Source organism: Larimichthys crocea, chromosome X (assembly GCF_000972845.2).
Source record: "Larimichthys crocea isolate SSNF chromosome X, L_crocea_2.0, whole genome shotgun sequence".
Taxonomy (NCBI): domain Eukaryota; kingdom Metazoa; phylum Chordata; class Actinopteri; family Sciaenidae; genus Larimichthys; species Larimichthys crocea.
In genome coordinates this window covers 21,376,515-21,394,874 of record NC_040020.1, presented here as the reverse complement: position 1 = coordinate 21,394,874, position 18,360 = coordinate 21,376,515, and the positions used below count along the sequence as shown (strand labels likewise).

The 18,360-nt window shown below is 41.3% G+C and overlaps 1 protein-coding gene across 1 annotated transcript; it reads left to right on the top strand.

The window, feature by feature from the left end:
- The first annotated feature begins 657 nt into the window (after positions 1–657).
- tes (testis derived transcript (3 LIM domains)) lies at positions 658–15,990 on the top strand. Its single transcript, XM_019261502.2, has 7 exons — positions 658–849; positions 4,167–4,252; positions 6,439–6,925; positions 8,000–8,674; positions 11,911–12,126; positions 12,254–12,412; positions 14,352–15,990. Exons 1-7 carry the CDS (start codon positions 823–825, stop codon positions 14,541–14,543), a joined length of 1,842 nt encoding a protein of 613 aa, XP_019117047.2. The 5' UTR covers positions 658–822; the 3' UTR covers positions 14,544–15,990.
- Positions 15,991–18,360: the final 2,370 nt, after the last annotated feature.

Below are 18,360 nucleotides of genomic sequence, written 5' to 3'. Positions count from 1 at the left end.
GGGGTCATCTTGTGTTTTGGGTCTTTCCACATAAGATACCCTAAACCCAGGCGACCCATCCAGGGTTGATCAGGCCCTGGTTTGTGCCCATGTGGGACTCCGCCTGGTCTAAAGCCTCCATGGTGGACTCGATGGCTTTCCTTTTTGCAGCCACGTAAATGTCAAGAAAGGTGTAGACCATGCATAATGAACAACACCACTTTAACGGGCTCACGGCGAGCCTTCCAGCACTGATCCACCATATAGTGGTTCTGAAACCTCTTCGATTCGGTCAGTTCTATAGGGACCACTTGTTTTGTCAAGAGTGATGACAGCACCATGTCTGGCTGTAATGATGTTGTTATGACATGTTCTTGTGACACGAATTGTGGCAACTTTTGTGTCATAATGTAAACTAAACAACAGCTTACCAGTTACTATGACTACAAGCACATGTTCACCTCCCTGTAAGTGGTCCCCTTTCTTGTCACCTATTTCTAAAGCATATTTACCCTTTTAGATATTTTTTTTATAAATTTAATTCGACCTTTATCTAATAATATTTTGTATTTTTAACACTTTTTATTTACAATCTATTTGTTAATTCAGTTACACCGACGGTAAAGCACAAAGGTTTTATTTTGAAACATCTAACCGGAAACCATTTGATTCATTCTGTTTAATTTGACAGCGGTGGCGAGCAGGACCTCCGGAGAGAAAGCGGGGAGTGCGCCGGGGTTGTTGTGTTATCTCTGGCGTCCGTCTCCTCTCAGTTTTCGGTGTTGACAGCTGGTTTAGTTCGCTTCGTCTGGACCGAGTAAACTCCCCACCGACAGACACAAAATGGAGATAGAGAAGGAAGTAAAGAAGGTAAGCTTTCCCTGCTCCCGTGGTCTGCTCGGTGTCTGACTGACCGGGGCACGCCCTGAAAAGGTGTGCCGAACACTGGGCAGGTGGCGAGAAATCTCCCAGTAACATCGGCTGAGTTTCGTGTTCGCTTTTCTGCTTTCATTTCGAGCCTGTAACAGAATAAAACTTTTGCCTTTTTTATTGATAACATTTGTATTAAATGACACAAATAACTACGTAACGTAACAACGGTAGCTCGTGGACAGACATGTCTCTAAAGTGTCTCACAGCACGGTGCTGCTCTTAGCAGGGTTACTTCCCTTTAGGTGAAAGGACCAACAGGACAACACAGTGTCAGCCTGCTGAGCAACAAACTCACACTCTCCATAAGATATTAGCAATTATTCACCAACGCAGTAGAGTATATTGCAAAAATCAGCATGATATTATTCAAAACATAGTCATACTTTATGTAACAGTGATGTTTTAGTATTTATTTTGAGGGCTGAAATGCAAAGTAGTTTAAAAGAACAAGTACTGCTGCTTGCTGCCTCTCAATATTGCTTATAGGATATTACGTTATGTATTCCTCTTTATGTAATTTAATATCTAAGCAAGAAGATTTAAAATTGATAAGCTTATAATAACCCTTCGGTTATACAAGGGAGGAGGAAAAGTCTGCCATGTGATTTAAAATGTTAAACTGGGGGTCTGAACAGGATTACATGTAGAATATTGTACAGAGTCAGTCCAATGGTTGTTTATTTAGGATCAGAGAGTTTATTTCAGAAGCGCATGGATGCTGGGCACATGTTGCATACATTGGATTCCCTCTGTTTAGTCAGGGATAATCACAGTGTAACTAATTGGATATTTACACATGGTTGGAATTGTCTTGGTCTGTAATCATGTGCAGCTCCGTCCAAAGCCTTTTCATCAGTATCTGCAATGTGTAAACCGGAGTTAAACTTAAAATGAGTAGTTTACAAAAAGCTTTAGGAGCTCTCTTTTGGTGGCCTGAGGGCCATTTTTAAGGCGTTTAATCCATCACTACTGTTAACACACCTGATCTGTATGTCACTGGATCCTTGCAGATGGCTGCAGCGGTAGAAGGGCGGTACAGATCGCTGCAGGGGTAAAAGCTGGTTTGTGTGATGTCATGTGTGTAGCAGAATGAATCACTCTGTAAGCTTGTCACTGCTTTGGCTTCGGTCGCCTTCACAAGTAACTTTAAAATAAAGTTCGAATCATGTCAAGCACCAGTATGTTTCCAGCAAAATCCATATAAAACAGTGATTCTTACTTCAGAGACAAACTGTCAGTTAAAACTTTGTGCAGCATGGCATAATGCCGACACTGCATGTGTGGCATCAGACTAATGGATAGTTTGCAACCCACAATGTGTACCGCTCTAGTAGGTCTTGTTCGATTCGTTGTTTGCAGCCTGTAATAAAGATAAATGTATCCACGTGTCTGCAGACCTATCTGCCAGTTGCTGGTCAGTGAGACTTAACAAAGTCAACTCCATTTAAGCACAGGAAGCTGGTTTGTGCAGTATATAAGCCGCTGCTGAAAAGTGGGTCTGAGCAGCTGGACGACCCAGACAGACCCAGTCTGACATCTGCTTTTAATCCCCCCAAAGAGATCAGTCTTCAGCAGCTGCAGGTCACAGGGAGCGCTTCAGTCTACTGCCAAACTGTAACTGCTCATTTCAATTAAATGTAACCTGTGTGTTTAGGTAATGTTCTGCTCAATTAAGCACATGCAGTCGTCCAAGAAGCCAGCTGAGGTAATGCACTGTGACTATGAGCGCACTGTGAACAGGCTGGGAAATCGTCGTCACTGCAATTTTGTTAAGTTGTTTCTGTGGCTCTGACCTCTTCTTGAGTCATGCTCTACTCTAAACACTCCAGTGGTCGTTGAAGTTGTTTGGGGGAAACGTTTGAAACAGAGACGACACAAGATTGCTCAAATACATTTTAGATTTCTCTCTTATGGAATGACAAGCAGCTATTCTTCACTCCACCCTCAAAAAAATAGAAGTTTTGTGTGTCTCTTTGGCTTTTTATTGATATTCCAGAAACGCAGTGTCACGGTCCGAGAGCAGGTGGCCTCAGATATTAACATGGCTCCAGTGACTACTTTTCATACAACTGCTACCAGTCTGCAGCTCAGACCTGCTGCAGGCCAAATGACTCATGAATATGATTCATCGGGCCCAAACACTGCCTGTAGTTTATGTCTTCCCAGTGTGTTGTCATACGAATGAATCACCCTGCAGGCTTCGTCACGATACAGAGCCGTCGATCAACATCAACCGTTAAGTGTGTGTTCCAGGGAAAAGCGACGCACGCTGAGTGACCTCAGCCAAAAATTTCCGGTCATCCTCACTGTGCCTGAGACAAATGTTTAGACTCCCACAAGGAGTGAACTTCACTCGGCTTGCTTTAAGTCCCGACACTTGCTTTTGAGGTGTTGGGCTGATGCTTTCATCCAGAGTGCCTTAAAATGAACACAACAGATTCTTTAAATTTGACAGATCATAAACTTTTCAAGCAATTCCACAATACAAAATACTGTAAGGCAGGGCAAGAATGAAAGTATAAGAATCACAAGTTTCACGTACAACTTCACTTAGACTGACTGATGTATTTTCCACTTTTATTCTCACAACAAATCACACTGCTGAGCTCCATCTTTCTGCTCCCAAACAGCTTCCAGGAGATGACACACTAGTCTGGAAGGTGTAGTGGAAGCAAAAATTTGGCAACCAGGACTCGCATCAATTTCTGCATTCCTCAGTAGTGAACGCCTTTTGGTCAAAAAACATCTCACTGACAAAAGGGGTGCCTGCTGGGAACCCACGAGGCTTCCAGCAACAGTGAATAGTTGACCATATATGGTCATAAACAGTGGTAATGGCTTAAGGTGGACACTAAGGGCAGGGAAAAGGATGGAGATGCTAAGGAGAGAAAAGCACTCAGAGTCAGAAGCAAGAAAACTGGAGTGGATTAGTTAATGCGGTTATGGGAGTTAAGAGAAATGTTGCTGAAATATTTCTGAAGGCAAAAAGAAAACTTTTTTCATGGTTCACAAATCATCTGAACTCTGATAAGAAGGCTTTAAAGCGACTTTGAAAAATGTTTTTTCCCCAGTGTCATGTTATATTGTCAAAAATAATGTTTTATTTATCCTCATAGTGCGTTTGGGTCCTGTTGCTTTTAATAACAGCCTCTTGAAATTTTGAATTTCCTGCCCTAAGGAAGCTCAGCATTTCAGTGATTTTAAAAAACACTGTGATAATGTTGTAATCTCCGTCTCTCCCGCTCTGTTCACAGATGACCCTTGGGCATGAGTTTGGTGCTGGAGCCGCCTGTTTGAAGTGCAAGGACAAGTGCGAAGGCTTCGAGCTGCATTTCTGGAGGTTTGTACAGCTTCTGTCAAGCAGCATAGAAACAAACTTGATAGTGGCTTGCCACACTCAAGTCACTGACTTCCTCTATCTAGAGTAGAGACACTTTCATAATGAAATGAGCAGCACTGGTCAACAAGGACTGCTGAATAAAGGACTGAACTCTCAAGTGGATCTTATTAGGGGCTCACAGTGGTATGCTGGTTTTATTGGGCTGCTGCCAGGTTGGTAGTATATTTGACTTTGAAGCAGAACATAAAATAAAAACATGCCTACTCAGCACATTGTTTCTGGAATAATACATGAACTAAAACTTACATTCATGAGCCAGACTGGTCAATAACATCACTTTCCTCTTTGCTTAATTAAAACATCTGATAGCAGTAGGAGTCACGGTCACAGAGGAGCATGCTGTTCCTGAGTACAACAGCTTTTCATGTTTGCCTTTGAAGAAAAGAAAAGAAAAGAAAAGTGAAAAGATCAAGCCAGTGTGAAACTACAGTAGATGATTTTAGGACTGATAAGTGCTGAGAGTCGGAGGGTGGAGTCTTCATGGGTGCTTTTGGTCCCGATTCATCAAAATAACTGTAGTTAGAGGCTGAGCCCTACCCTCTACAAACATGCTCACATTAGTTATAGAGTTTGACACTGTATTTAAAAGAAACTGGGACAGTGTACAGGGTGGCCTGACTACCCAGGGTTCTCTGTCTTGCTCCCCCTCTGTCTGGACAATCATCCACACTTGGCTAGTTTTCCTGAAGATAGCAACAGATTCCCTTGATGCCCACCACAACACAAACACAAAGACCCACCACAGGTCACCAGTGGTGGTTGTGTTTTGTCTTACATTCAGGCAAGAATGTTGCACTGTTACAGTTTGGTATGTTTTTGTGTCTAGTGACAAACTGAATTAAAATTGTTGAAATATTGAATGAGAGATCTGCAGCTGGCAGAAGCAAAAGCAGGTTGCAGTGTATTCCTTCTGGGATAGAATGCATTTTTATTATTTTAAGTGTCTGACAACATTACGGAGAGGCAGACCTTTTTTAGATAGAGTGATATCATTTTTGTTTGACCAAAAACAACCATTATATTGCTCTGTTCAGAGCCACCACACTCCATTGACAAAAACAGAACAGAATACCTTGGAAAACACTGTTTTTGTCGGTGGAGGCTGGTAGATTTAAATAGATATAACATAACAATATAGCAACTGTTTCTGGTTAAGCAAAAAAGAATCTTCCACTTCTGTCCCTGTACGATTTTAAATAGTGCCCTCAGCTTTGCAAATGTTTTATGAGGAAGGAAATGCACTCAAACTTATTAGACCTAAAGGATACACACAGTTAGGGCCGCAAATAACAGTTATTTTCATTATCGATACATCCGATCATAATTCAGATCAGAATCATAATTAATTAATCAAATAGTTGTTTGGTCCATAAGATTTCAGAAAATGATAAAAATGTCGATTAGTGTTTCCTAAAGCTCAAGGTGCTGTCATCAGTTGTTTTGAAACACAGTCATGACTCAAAATGATTATTGGAATAGCTTGCAAATAATGGTTGACAACTAATTGATAAATCAGTTACTTAATATGTAATTCTTAGTTTAAGAATATTAGTTCTAGAGAATTATATTTTTACCTCAACATTCTTCAACAGTAATTTCAAGTATTCATGTAGCTGAGTGCTTTTTACCTCAGGTTATGCACCATTCCAAAGTGATCATATTGCACAGTTTACAAGATTTTTCCTGAACATAAGCACTGTCATTATTGCTGTTTGTTCTCACCTGTAAGGCTCAAACTCTGTTTCAACAGCTTAAGAAATCTGTGGGTCTGGTCATGCTGAAGCATGCCTAGCAGTCATAAATTATGTCAGAGTTACTCTACAAATATGAAGCAGGTTGTGTTGAGGCATGTGAAAAGTGCAGATATCTGAACACTAAGCTTGTTAATATTGTAGAAGATCACAATAAAAAACTATCTGAACATTAAAAATGTAAACTTTCAGAGCAACATACGTAATATACAGGATGTATATGTAACATGTAGAATATGCACTTATTGAGCAAAAAATAAACTTTCCTCTTTCAAACTAAAGAACTTTATTATTTTATTATTATAATTATACTCCAAAGATGATTTATTTATAAAAAAAATTCTTTGAAAAATGTTTAACGCTCCTTCTTTGCAGAAAAATCTGCCGAAACTGTAAATGTGGCCTCGCAGAGCACAACGTGCAGATGAACTCGGAAGAGAACAAGAAGGTAGGAAAGCTGTTCGAGGACACCAAGTACACCGGCCTCATCGCCAAGCTGAAGACTGACGGCATCCCCAGCTACAAGGGCAACATGATCACCATCAGTCTTCCCAGCCCTGCCACTGCTTACGTTGTACCGCCAAGTGCTTCCTCCACTGTGGTGCCCCCCTCTGCCACAGCTGGCACTGTACAGCCTGCTGGAGCTGCTGCAGGTACAGCACCCAGCAGCGCTCAGACTCAAGCTCAAGCTCAGGTTCAGCCTCAGGTTCAACCTGTACCAGCCGCTGTCGCACCTGTCAAGGTTAACAAAGTGCCGGTTGCTGTCAGCGCCACATCAGCCACTGTTGTACCAGTCCCCAAAGATGTGCCAATGAAGTCCGTCACCTATGACTGGGCACCACCGGTAGCCAATAAGTATCTGGTAAGAGTTCAAACTAACAAAACTAACAATAATATTCAGTTTTTGATAACTAGAGGTTGAAACTACAGCCAAGGGTTTTTGCTGGGATGAAGTTTTAATCACCCAAAAATCATTTTAGCCTTTATTCATGCGTCCTAAACAGCTTAAAAGAGCTCTGTGTTCTGACTTATTGATATCATGTGGGTGTATGTTCCATTTTAAAGGCTTTGTAATTATTATTCATTGCCCTGTGTTTAGGTTTGTAGATGTGAGATGCTGGTCACAGCAAAACTTTGGCAATTTGCCTAACTAATGAAAACCAGCGGGTGCCTTTTAGTAATTTTGAAACATGAACAGTCGGTTGTTTTATTGCATTTCTAAAATGTTCATGAGCAGCATAGCAACTATTAACTACATCTGATGCTCTGTTGTTTGATATGTAAACCACATTAGATTAATGTCTTAGAGTCTGAAAACGTCTGTTTATAATGCAGTAAGTATGTATTCAGCAGGTATTTTACTGATTCACTGCTTCATAAGTAAAGAATGAGACTTTTTAATTAGAAAAAAACCCAACATATTTTACACTTGTTTTATTTCTATCTGTGCATCAACCTGTATTTTCTTATCTGAAGTTCACATGGTCTGTTTCCCCTTCGCAGCACCATGTTAAAGTTTTAAAACATTCATGAAGGCTTCGTCCACTATAAATGATTGTCCCAGTAACTCTCAATTTAGTCCATGTATATGGATTATATAATAACAAAAATGATCATCAGAAAGGAGATGTCATTTTTTATGACACAAGCTCTCACCATTTCACTCGTCTTCTGTTTGGATTTATCACCAGAACTTTATAACTCTGGTAGCAGTTATCTGTTTTGTCTTCTGCTGTCTCTGAGGACTATTGTTTTGCCTGTCTTTCTCAACACAAGCCTCTGTTCTAAAAGGTCATTTCAAGAATTTCCCCCTACTCTCTTTCTGATTGGTCCTTAACTTCTCTCTATGAACTCTTCTCATCTCTGTCCTTCACAAAATCTTTCTTTATACCATCGGAGTTAAACAGTTTCTTCTGATTGTAACTCTGACTTGCAGGCAGTGCGTTACATTGAGCTGCTCCCACCAGAGAAACGTCCGGTGGCCGGTACAGAGGGAGCTGCATACCGCCGGCAGCAGATGGCCCGCCAGCTGCCCGAGCACGACCAGGACCCGTCTAAGTGCCATGAGCTAAGCCCCGCCGAGGTCAAGCAAATGCAGCAGTTTGTCCGCAAGTACAAAGATGAGGCTCTGGGGGTGGGAGATGTTTTGCTGCCTGAAGAGATGGCTCTGGTTCAGGCAGGAGGGCAGGGTGGAGCTGGTGTGGGGGTAGGAGCTGTACCTGGTGCTGGAGGTGCAGGGTTTGGACCAGGTGTGGGTGCTGGAGGTGCACCTGGTGCTGGAGGGGCAGGGTTTGGACCTCGTGTCGGGGCTGGAGGTGCACCTGGTGCTGGAGGAGCAGGGTTTGGACCTGGAGTTGGTGTACCAGGAGCTAGTGCAGGGGCAGGTGGTGAAGCTGCAGGGGGTGGGGTTAGACCAGGAGTTGTTGGTGTTGGTGCTGGAGCTGGTTCTGGCTTTGGACCTGGAACAGGAGGTAGCGGAGCTGGAACTAGACCTGGTGGTGCTGGTTCTGCTGGTCTTGGACCAGCTGGAGGAGCCATGGGTACTACTGCCACTGCTGGAGCCATGGGTGTCCCTGGAGCTCAGCAAGCTGGACTACCACAGCAGAACTTCGTAAGTAGTTATATTTATTCATCAGTCTCTCTTTCCTGTACATCTGCACTCTGGAATGCAATGAGCAATGAACTGCAAGTGCTGAACAGAACTGAACAGTCTTTTGCAAATGGTTTTAATTCAGTTTCATTTATGTAGCACCAATTCATAACAAGATTTTCTCATGACACTTTCCATATAGAGCCATAGAAATGTAACAACCAAAGAGAGGGAGAGAAAAACTATTACCCCATTCCAGTATAATGTACTGTGTATTAATGAATGGAAATATTGCACGAACAAAGTCATGTTGTGGCTGTAGTTTAGTAGGTAGCACAGTGGAACAGATAAGGGAGACCCAGATTCAGGCTCCAAAAACAGCAGGCATGCAGTCTGCAGAAGTGTCCTTGTACAAGCACTTCCTTCCTGCTGGGACACAGTACATGGACTAAAAATAAAGTAAATGAAAATAAAACAATCCAGTAGTGCACATGTGGGTACTTCATTGTTAGTACTCAACTTTTGCAACAATCTGAACCTATTTCTGAGTTGCTGTTCTGTTGCTGTTCTGTTGCTATTATTGCACCAGGCACATAAATGATTTCACAGCACAGATTATTGCATTAATGTGATGCAACTGGATAATGCTTCTCAGTTGTTCTCAACCATTTTGACTTGTGAACTCTTGAAATGAAGCTGTGTCGTCTCGCAACCTCTCATCACAGATAAACATCTGTATGTTTATCCACCAAAGACTGACTTGTGCCCTCTTTTCCCCACATTGTTTTCTCTTCTCTTTTTTTTTTAGTTACAGAGCAATATCTTTCTGCTTCCTAATCATTAATAATCTCATGACCACTCAGATTTATCTGGTGGGGAGTTTCCAACCTCCAGGGCGGTAATTGGATTAACTGCTGTCATCATGCCAGTTTATCATGTCTTAGTTCATAGTTTAGGTGAAATGTATATCTATCTGATGCACAGTAGGTGCAACCTGATGGCTAATACAGTAATTAGGTTGATATTAAGTGTGCCAGTGTGTTACTCCTGATGGGACACTAGGTGGAGCCATGAGGCCAACTCTGACTAAGCCTGAATAGTGATTTAGGTACACTGAACAAAAATATAAACGCAACACTTTTGTTTTTGCTCCCATTTTTCATTAGCTGAACTGAAAGATCTAAAACATTTTCTATGTACACAAAATAATCATTTCTCTCAAATATTGTTCACAAATCTGTGTAAATCTGTGATAGTGAGCACTTCTCCTTTCCCAAGATGATCCATCCCACCTCATATCAAGATGCTGATTAGACAGCATGAATATTGCACAGGTGTGCATTAGGCTGGCCACAATAAAAGGCCACTCTGAAACGTGCAGTTGTATTTTATTGGTGGTGTCAGAAAACCAGTCAGTATCTGGTGTGACCAGCATTTGCCTCACACAGTGCAATACATCTTTTCGCATAGAGTTCAGGTTCAGATCAGGTTGTTGATTATGGCCTGTGGAATGTTGGTCCACTCCTCTTCAATGGCTGTGCGAAGTTGCTGGATATTGGCAGGAACTGGAACGCACTGTCGTATACGCCGATCCAGAGCATCCCAAACATGCTCAGTGCATCTATTGAGCATGTTTGGGATGTCCGTTAAGTATGCTGGACATGCAAGAACTGGGATGTTTTTAGCTTTCAGGAATTGTGTACAGATCCTTGCAACATGGGGCGGTACATTATCATGCTGCAACATGAGGTGATGGTCGTGGATGAATGGCACAACAATGGGCCTCAGGATCTCGTCACGGTATCTCTGTGCATTCACAATGCCATCAATAAAATGCACCTGTGTTTGTCGTCCATAACATACGCCTGCCCATACCATACCGCCACCATGGGCCACTTGATCCACAACATTGACATCAGTGAAGAGAACACCTCTCTAATGTGCCAGACCCCATCGAATGTGAACATTTGCCCACTCAAGTCGGTTACGACGACGAACTGGAGTCAGGTCGAGATCCCGATGAGGACGACGAGCATGCAGATGAGCTTCCCCGAGATGGTTTCTGACAGTTTGTGCAGAAATTCTTTGGTTATGCAAACCAGTTGTTGCAGCAGCTGTCCGAGTGGCTGGTCTCAGACGATCTTGGAGGTGAACATGCTGGATGTGGAGGTCCTGGGCTGGTGTGGTTACACGTGGTCTGCGGTTGTGCATGCTCACTATCACAGATTTGTGAACAATATTTGAGAGAAATGGTTTTTTTGTGTATATAAAGAAAATGTTTTAGATCTTTGAGTTCATCTCATGAAAAATGGGAGCAAAAACAAAAGTGTTGCATTTATATTTTTGTTCACTGTATAATTGTTCATGAGTCACAACTGAAGACTTTCAGACAAGACTTATAAGAATTCATCATTACCATGTGCAGTTAATTCTTGCTGTGTTGAGTCTTATGATTTATTCCTGCTTTTAGTTCTACTGTGACTAATTGAGAAGGGTTGTGATATTGAAAAAAAGAGCAGCAGTGGTTAGGAAAGATTATCAGTGTTGAAGTGAGGGCAGAAGTCAGCACCATTTTTTTGTTTGTTTTGTTTCTGTATTTTTTTTCTGTGTTACTGTCTTCTTTTTCTTTTCTTATAAAGTCTCTGTTTTCATGTTCATATGTCTCTTTTTTAAAGTAACATCCTCCCTCCTAATTCCTCAGAGTATCCATGACTACACAATGTCAAGAACATACTCTTCTTTCAATGTTGGGAGTGTTTTAACAGCTTTGTATTTACTTATCTCTACTTTCACCTCAACTCCACAAGAAGTCATCTGAATTGTCTACACCAGGGTTTACAGTGGCTATGCCTCTGTGTTGTAAAGGGGAATTCTACCAATTTCCTGCCATAAAATCTGTCACTTGAGCAGTATTGAGATTCAAGACAAAAAGTTTAAACGTTTCCTTTGTCAGATCAAAGGAGACCCTACTTGACCTTGGAATTAACTGAAAGAGAAGGATATTACCCTTCGTGTAAACCCACTGATAAGAACTGGAAGTACGTAATAAATGATTGTTCATACAAAAGGGGTTGTAAGAAATCTTTTCTGGACAGGATGTAACTGACTTTTCTACCTGAATAGTTCACAGCGTTACTTTAGGCTCTGATAACTTACAAAAGAACAAAACTGATCTGGACAATTATGGGTTTATATTACCTGCTAATGTTAGTCATAAAAATCCTAATCGAACCACCTTCTTTTTTATTCCCTTCAAGTCGTGCCGTCACTGCGAGCAACCAATGCGTCTTGGCGAGCCTGCTGTCTATGCTGAGCGCGCTGGCTACGACAAGCTGTGGCACCCAGCCTGCTTTGTGTGTTGTACCTGCCATGAACTACTGGTGGACATGATCTACTTCTGGAAGAAAGGCAAGCTCTACTGTGGACGTCACTATGGCGACAGCGAGAAGCCACGCTGTGGAGGCTGTGATGAGGTGAGACAGCATGTGATCATTTCAATATTTTGAAAAGTATCTTGAAAGTTATTATTAATTTTGCGTAATTTTTTTAAAAAGTTGATACTACTGTTCGGTCTACATTTTGACGTTTGTCTGTCCACAGCTGATCTTCAGTAATGAGTACACTCAGGCCGAAGGCCAGAACTGGCATCTGAAGCACTTCTGCTGTTTTGACTGTGACTGCATCCTTGCCGGAGAGACGTATGTCATGGAGAATGACAAGCCTGTCTGCAAGCCATGCTACATGACGAACTACGCTGTGGTAAGACAGATGCTCTTTCTCTGAGGTTGTGTTTGTTTAAATAGTTGACATTTTTGTTTGTTGGAAGCTGTTATCCAAACCACAGTTCAGATCTCTTTACTGCTTGCATTTTAAGCATAAGTAGCCCAGTCATGACAGTCACACTCCCAAGTCTTGTTATGACTGGCAAGACAAGTTTATTTGTAGCTCAGACAAAGTACTTTACATAAAGACATCAAATGTAAGAAAAGAAACACAAGGCTACATAAAAGGACAAATTCAAATAGGATTTAAAGAGTAAGAGAATATAAAATTGTGACACGCTCACTGCCACTGTGGGTTCTCTTCGCACAGAGTAGGCTGAGACCAAAGCTCATTTGCAAGTGCTCTTTTATTAGTACAGAAATCACGCACACTGCAGCCGATCACAGGCGTCTCGCTGCCGTCTGCCGTGCGTCTCTTCCCGTCCGTCTTTGTCCGTGGTTCTTTTCTTCTGGTCCAGCACGCTACTGTGTTGGGAAAAGGGCGAGAGTGATTAGCCAGTCGGGAACCAGTGTGTCAATCACTCTCACCTGGCGCTGCTCTCCTGAGCCCTCCCCACACCTCTCTCCTGCAGCTGATGCACCACGCCCCCGTCCACAAAAATAAATATAAACTAACATAGAATAATGTCTTTAAAAGTCTTAAAACCTTTAAAAACATTTAAAAGTACTGAGGACTGGAGCAGATCTCAAGTTTTAGGGCCAGATGACTGTAATTTAAATAGAGAGGCTTGATAAGGAAATGGAGGGATGAAGGGTCGGAGGTATGGAGGGTCAAAGGTATGACGGTATATAGAGGGTCGAAGGTATGACCATATGGAGGGTCGAAGTTATGACTGTATGGAGGGCCGAAGGTATAACCGTATAGAGGGTCGAAGGTATGACTGTATGGAGGGTCGAAGTTATGACCGTATAGAGGGCCGAAGGTATGACTGTATGGAGGGCCGAAGGTATGACTGTATGGAGGGCCGAAGGTATGAAGCGGTGAGGGTTGAAGATATCGAGGGTATGAGGGGAGGTAGGGACAAAGGTCAGAGGGAGGAGAGAACCTAGTTAGAAAACTTCATTTAAATTGGAGACAATACACAAACAATACCTGATATTTATTCATTATTGGAGGACATAAAAATGTTTTCTGTAAAAACAAGATTGTTTCAGTTTATGTGATAATATTACCCAGGCTGTCACTTTAGTGCAGGGGTGCCCAAACTGTTCCACAAAGGGCCGGTGTGGCTGCAGGTTTTCCTTCCAACCAAACAGCAACACACCAGACTTGACTCATTTAATCAACTGATCTCAGTCTTCAGAGAGTTGATTGGTCAAACTGTGTGCTCTTGGTTGGTTGGAAGGAAAACCTGCAGCCACACCGGCCCTTTGTGGAACAGTTTGGACACCCCTGCTTTAGTGTTTCTTTAACCCCTACTGTCTGTGTATATGACAGATACCTTACCCTCTTCCTGTGTTGTAAGTAAGCTCAGGGTGTCACGGGTCATTAGATTTGATGTAAAAGGGTGTCATGCAGGTTGAACAGAAAGATCTCTGTGTGAAAGAATGATTCTAAGTGAACGCTGGCCACCCAGAGTCAAAAATGTGAAGCACTCGGCTTGTGTTTACACGATTTATCTGACATAATCCCCTGCAAAGCCACTGTCTTTATGTAACTTCATACTGCTTCACTCCTGGCTGTGTCATTATAAATGTTAAGAGCTATAATGCTACCATTAAGTGTAGAGGTAGTATAAAGGTAGACATTCCACTGGATTACAAAGTATTGGTAGCAAAAAAAAAAAAAATTAAAAGTGTGATGTATAATATTTTTGAATGGAAAGTTGCCAGAAAAAAAATCTAAAAATAAATATTGTAAAATATTATAAAGGAATCTATGTATATTGACATCATTACATCTTCTCTCCTCCCAGAAATGTTCATCCTGCAAGAATGCAGTAGAGCCCGAAGCCCAGAGGGTTTCCTATGGCGATCATCACTGGCATGCAGAGCCGCAGTGCTTTAAGTGCTCCGGATGTGCCAAGTGCCTGATTGGCCAGCGCTTCATGGCCGTGCAAAGCTTCCTCTTCTGCTCCGCAGAGTGCAAGAAGAAAACCATGGCTTAGAGGGCCAAAACAAGTCCCTCCATCGTCTCCGCAACCACTTGTGAAACCAGGACAGATTGAGCTTAGCCTAGTACCAGAGCAGGGAAAACAAACACTGGTGCAGCTGGATGGACTGTGGTTGTGTTAACAAAATATCGAGTGCCTGATTCCTCTAATATAGAGACGTACAAATAGTCAATTTGCATCTAATTGCTTTTTGCTTTCTGTCAGTGGAAGGCCACAGTATTCATAAGTCTGTCTCAGCTAAACACCTTCTAGTTTCCAGTTCGTCTTCTGCCTTAAAATCAGCAGTCTTTTTTCTACACTGTTTTTTTTACTGATGAGATTAGTTTTGTACTGGTTGGAGGTGGCATTCCTGTTTTTTGGGTTGTGTTTTTCAAATCTGTGTCTGTTTAACAGTATTACCGCTGTTATACCCCAAAAATTGTACCTGTTGATTTAATGTGACACTATACTGCTTGAACTGATATTTACACTCGTCTTTGCAGCATATGATGAGCAATATTAGCCAGGTGTGGAGTTTACCTGTTTCCGGTGCATTTCAGCTTCATGAAATCATATCAATAACATTCTCAATCAAATCATAATGCAGCAGTCTGAGATTCAACTTAATGAATTTAGGTTTGGAAGTGAATTGGCACAATTCTGGTAGCAGTATATTTGTCTACAAGCTGCCATCTACTGTATTTTGATTGTATTTTAGGGGAACAAAACAATGTGAAACCTTCCAGTATACACCACTACCAGTGAAGAGGTATGCCTGTACGAACTATTGCTATCCAAATAACAGCGTTGGTGATAATCACAGGTAAAGTGCAAAAATATAGATTATTGCAACGATATTGGATGACATTAGCTTTTATGTAATGATTGGCAACTCTGTGTAATGCAACTCAAATGAGTACAACAGCACTGTAAACTATATCTTCAGAAGATGGTGTAGGATTGATTAAACGCCTGTCTGATGCAGATCATCACGAATATTTGCCTACTGTACAGGTGTTTCTTTCATTATTAGCTTCCACAAAGTAGCCTCTCATCTTGGGTCTTCGTAAAAATCATACATTTAAAGAATCCATTAAAATTACTTATTTAATTAAATAAGTCATTATTACAAGAAAAATATATCATTCAGTATAAATATAATAATGGGAAATAAAGATGATGAAACCAATAATGGAGTGCAGAAAATATATCTTCTCCCTCTCTAATTATTTAAGAATTGGCATACATCCATGTGGGTTTTCAAAGTACAGGATCATCCACCGGGCTCCTGATGGATATAAACGCTGTACAGTTGTTGTATAGGAATCATTTGCCATACTACCCAAAGAGTTGATGAATTCATGAAAAACACTGGAAATTGCTTCACATAAAACAATTCCTTCTTTGTTCTTTTTGTGCCATGTACTTTCCTTTCCGAGCAATAAACTGCACTTTAACTGATTTTTAACATATTTTTTAAAATAATGTGACTAACATCAATTCTGCTCAATCACTCGCATAGAATGCAGTTGAGGTTTTTACAGCTAATTAAAGCCCCCATGGTCTTCTTTCTCATGACTTCTGCTAGATTAGTCCTCGTTCTCATGACTGTGTGTGTGTGTGTGTGTACAAGCAGCTTGATTGACTGTTCTCTCTTTTTTTCTTGCACCTGTTGCAGTGGCAAACTGTCTTACTGGTCTTGTTGGATTCTTCTGATCACATGCTCCACATTTTTCACGAGGGCATTTGGACTTTAGTGAAACTAATGATGCCTCCATTAGAGAGAACCATAAGAGTGAGGCAGTATACAAAATACAGGGACACTGCAACAGGATTACTTCAATTGAATGCAGCCATTGTTAATGTTATTCATTCAAAGCTTTAACTTCTATGACGTGCCTTCTGTAAAAAGGTTCTCTTGGTGCATTTAGTGTGGTGACTTCATGATCTTCCCGTCATGGCTTCAACCTGAGCACAGATCTAATCACTATAACAGAAAACACTTGTGTGGCTGTGCAGGGCTTTTGATCCCGCTCGTTAAAAAAAAAGCTGTATTTCTTATTTCTGTAAATCCGTCCTACAAACACATGAGCTCTGAACTAATGATGTGATCCATCACAAGCTGGAAGTTGTGTGGCTAATCCCAGTATATGATCTCACTGTGTCCTAGTGCTCTTGTTGGGGAACACATGAACACTCACAGCAAACTGTAGTGAGTGTAATAAGTCTCTGAACTGCAAAAACATCTACTTAGCACACTTTAAAGAGATTAGACACTAACAGCATTGGCTACCATACAAGGTACCAACTGCTCATCATAAGGGAGCTAATCACATGGAACCACCGATTTTCTGATTGGTGGATGACGAGTAGATAATAAGTGAACAACCCACTCTGGGTGCACTTAAATAGTCTATCTTACTTAGGAAGGTTCCAATCTGAGTGAAATGATCTGGAAGTTTTGTTACAGTATATAGTATAAATGTTAAGGAAAGGAGCTTCAGTGCTTCCTTTCTTATCTCCTTGTGCATAGGATACACTGGACCATCCTTTACGAAAGCAGTCCCAACAAACGACTTTGATCATGAAGCCTGTTCTGTGTTGTTGCTGCTTTGACACACAGAGTAAAAACTTTTAACTGTTACAAATGTCCAGCGTCCTGCAGATTATCATGGAAGCTACCTTTGATTTTGAATCATTATGTTTTACCATAACTTGCTAATATGTTTATATATGATTGGACAGGGAGCTGAGTGACCATACTCAGTGTGACAAACACTTAATTTCACGTTTGTGACAGGTGGACAGTGGTCTTTAATTATTTTAATTCTGACCTGGAGTGGAGTTATATTTTTTACCGGGTTGTCCATGCTTATATTTCCTACATGAAGCAACACAGTAAGAGCACACAGGGAGAAGTATCTCAGATGCGCATTTTGTAGTCCATCTACTGAACTTTGTAGTTTTATAACATATCACGTCAATAACGTCCACAGTCACATAATGAGCTCATGACGTTTTCCATCAAGGTCAAGGTAATATTGGTTAGGAAAAGAATCACGTCATTTTTTGACTATTCAGCCATAGCTCCTATCTCTACAGCCGGTCTAAATCAACTGAATGACAAGGGAAATGGAAACTGCAACTTGAACTGACACGTTGTTTTTTCTGCAGCATAATTTCCATGGCATCCACAATGTGACCAATGTACATTACTGTTTTGTATGGAAAAAATAAAATGATGCAGAATGTGGGCCAATGGAGGTTAGCTAATTAAAGAAAGAACACAATATGAGGAAGCAAAATACTTTTGTGTTTTCATGTTCTGGAGCTGTTCATTACCATCCATAATCCACAAATGTTTTTATTTTATGTGCCTGTGAGCAGCAAGTAGATTTAATGTGCATACTGATCCCCCCCACTAGTTTTCAAACATGTTAAGCTAATTTTAAACTTGTTAATGAATCCTAGCCCTCGGTTTGTACACAAAACACATAAAGCACCAAGCAAACATCAGTTTGTGTTTACATCCTGTTGGTTCTTTACCTTAAATGATCAGTACAGCTCAGGGTGAGTCCTCTCTGACGCATCAGCTGTTACATTGTGATGGGAACTCTGTAGCAGGTCGACCATGATGGAAAAACCACCTCTGAGGGGCTCGTGTTTTCATTTACTGTGTGGAAACAAGCACAATTCAAGGAAGCTCCATCTATGAAAAGCCCCATTGTCTTAAATGGCAGTTGGCCCAAAATTGCGTTGCTATTTCCCCTCTTTCAACCACAACTCTGCCAGACCTAATGTGACCGAATCACCTGGCCAGCTCCAGGATCAG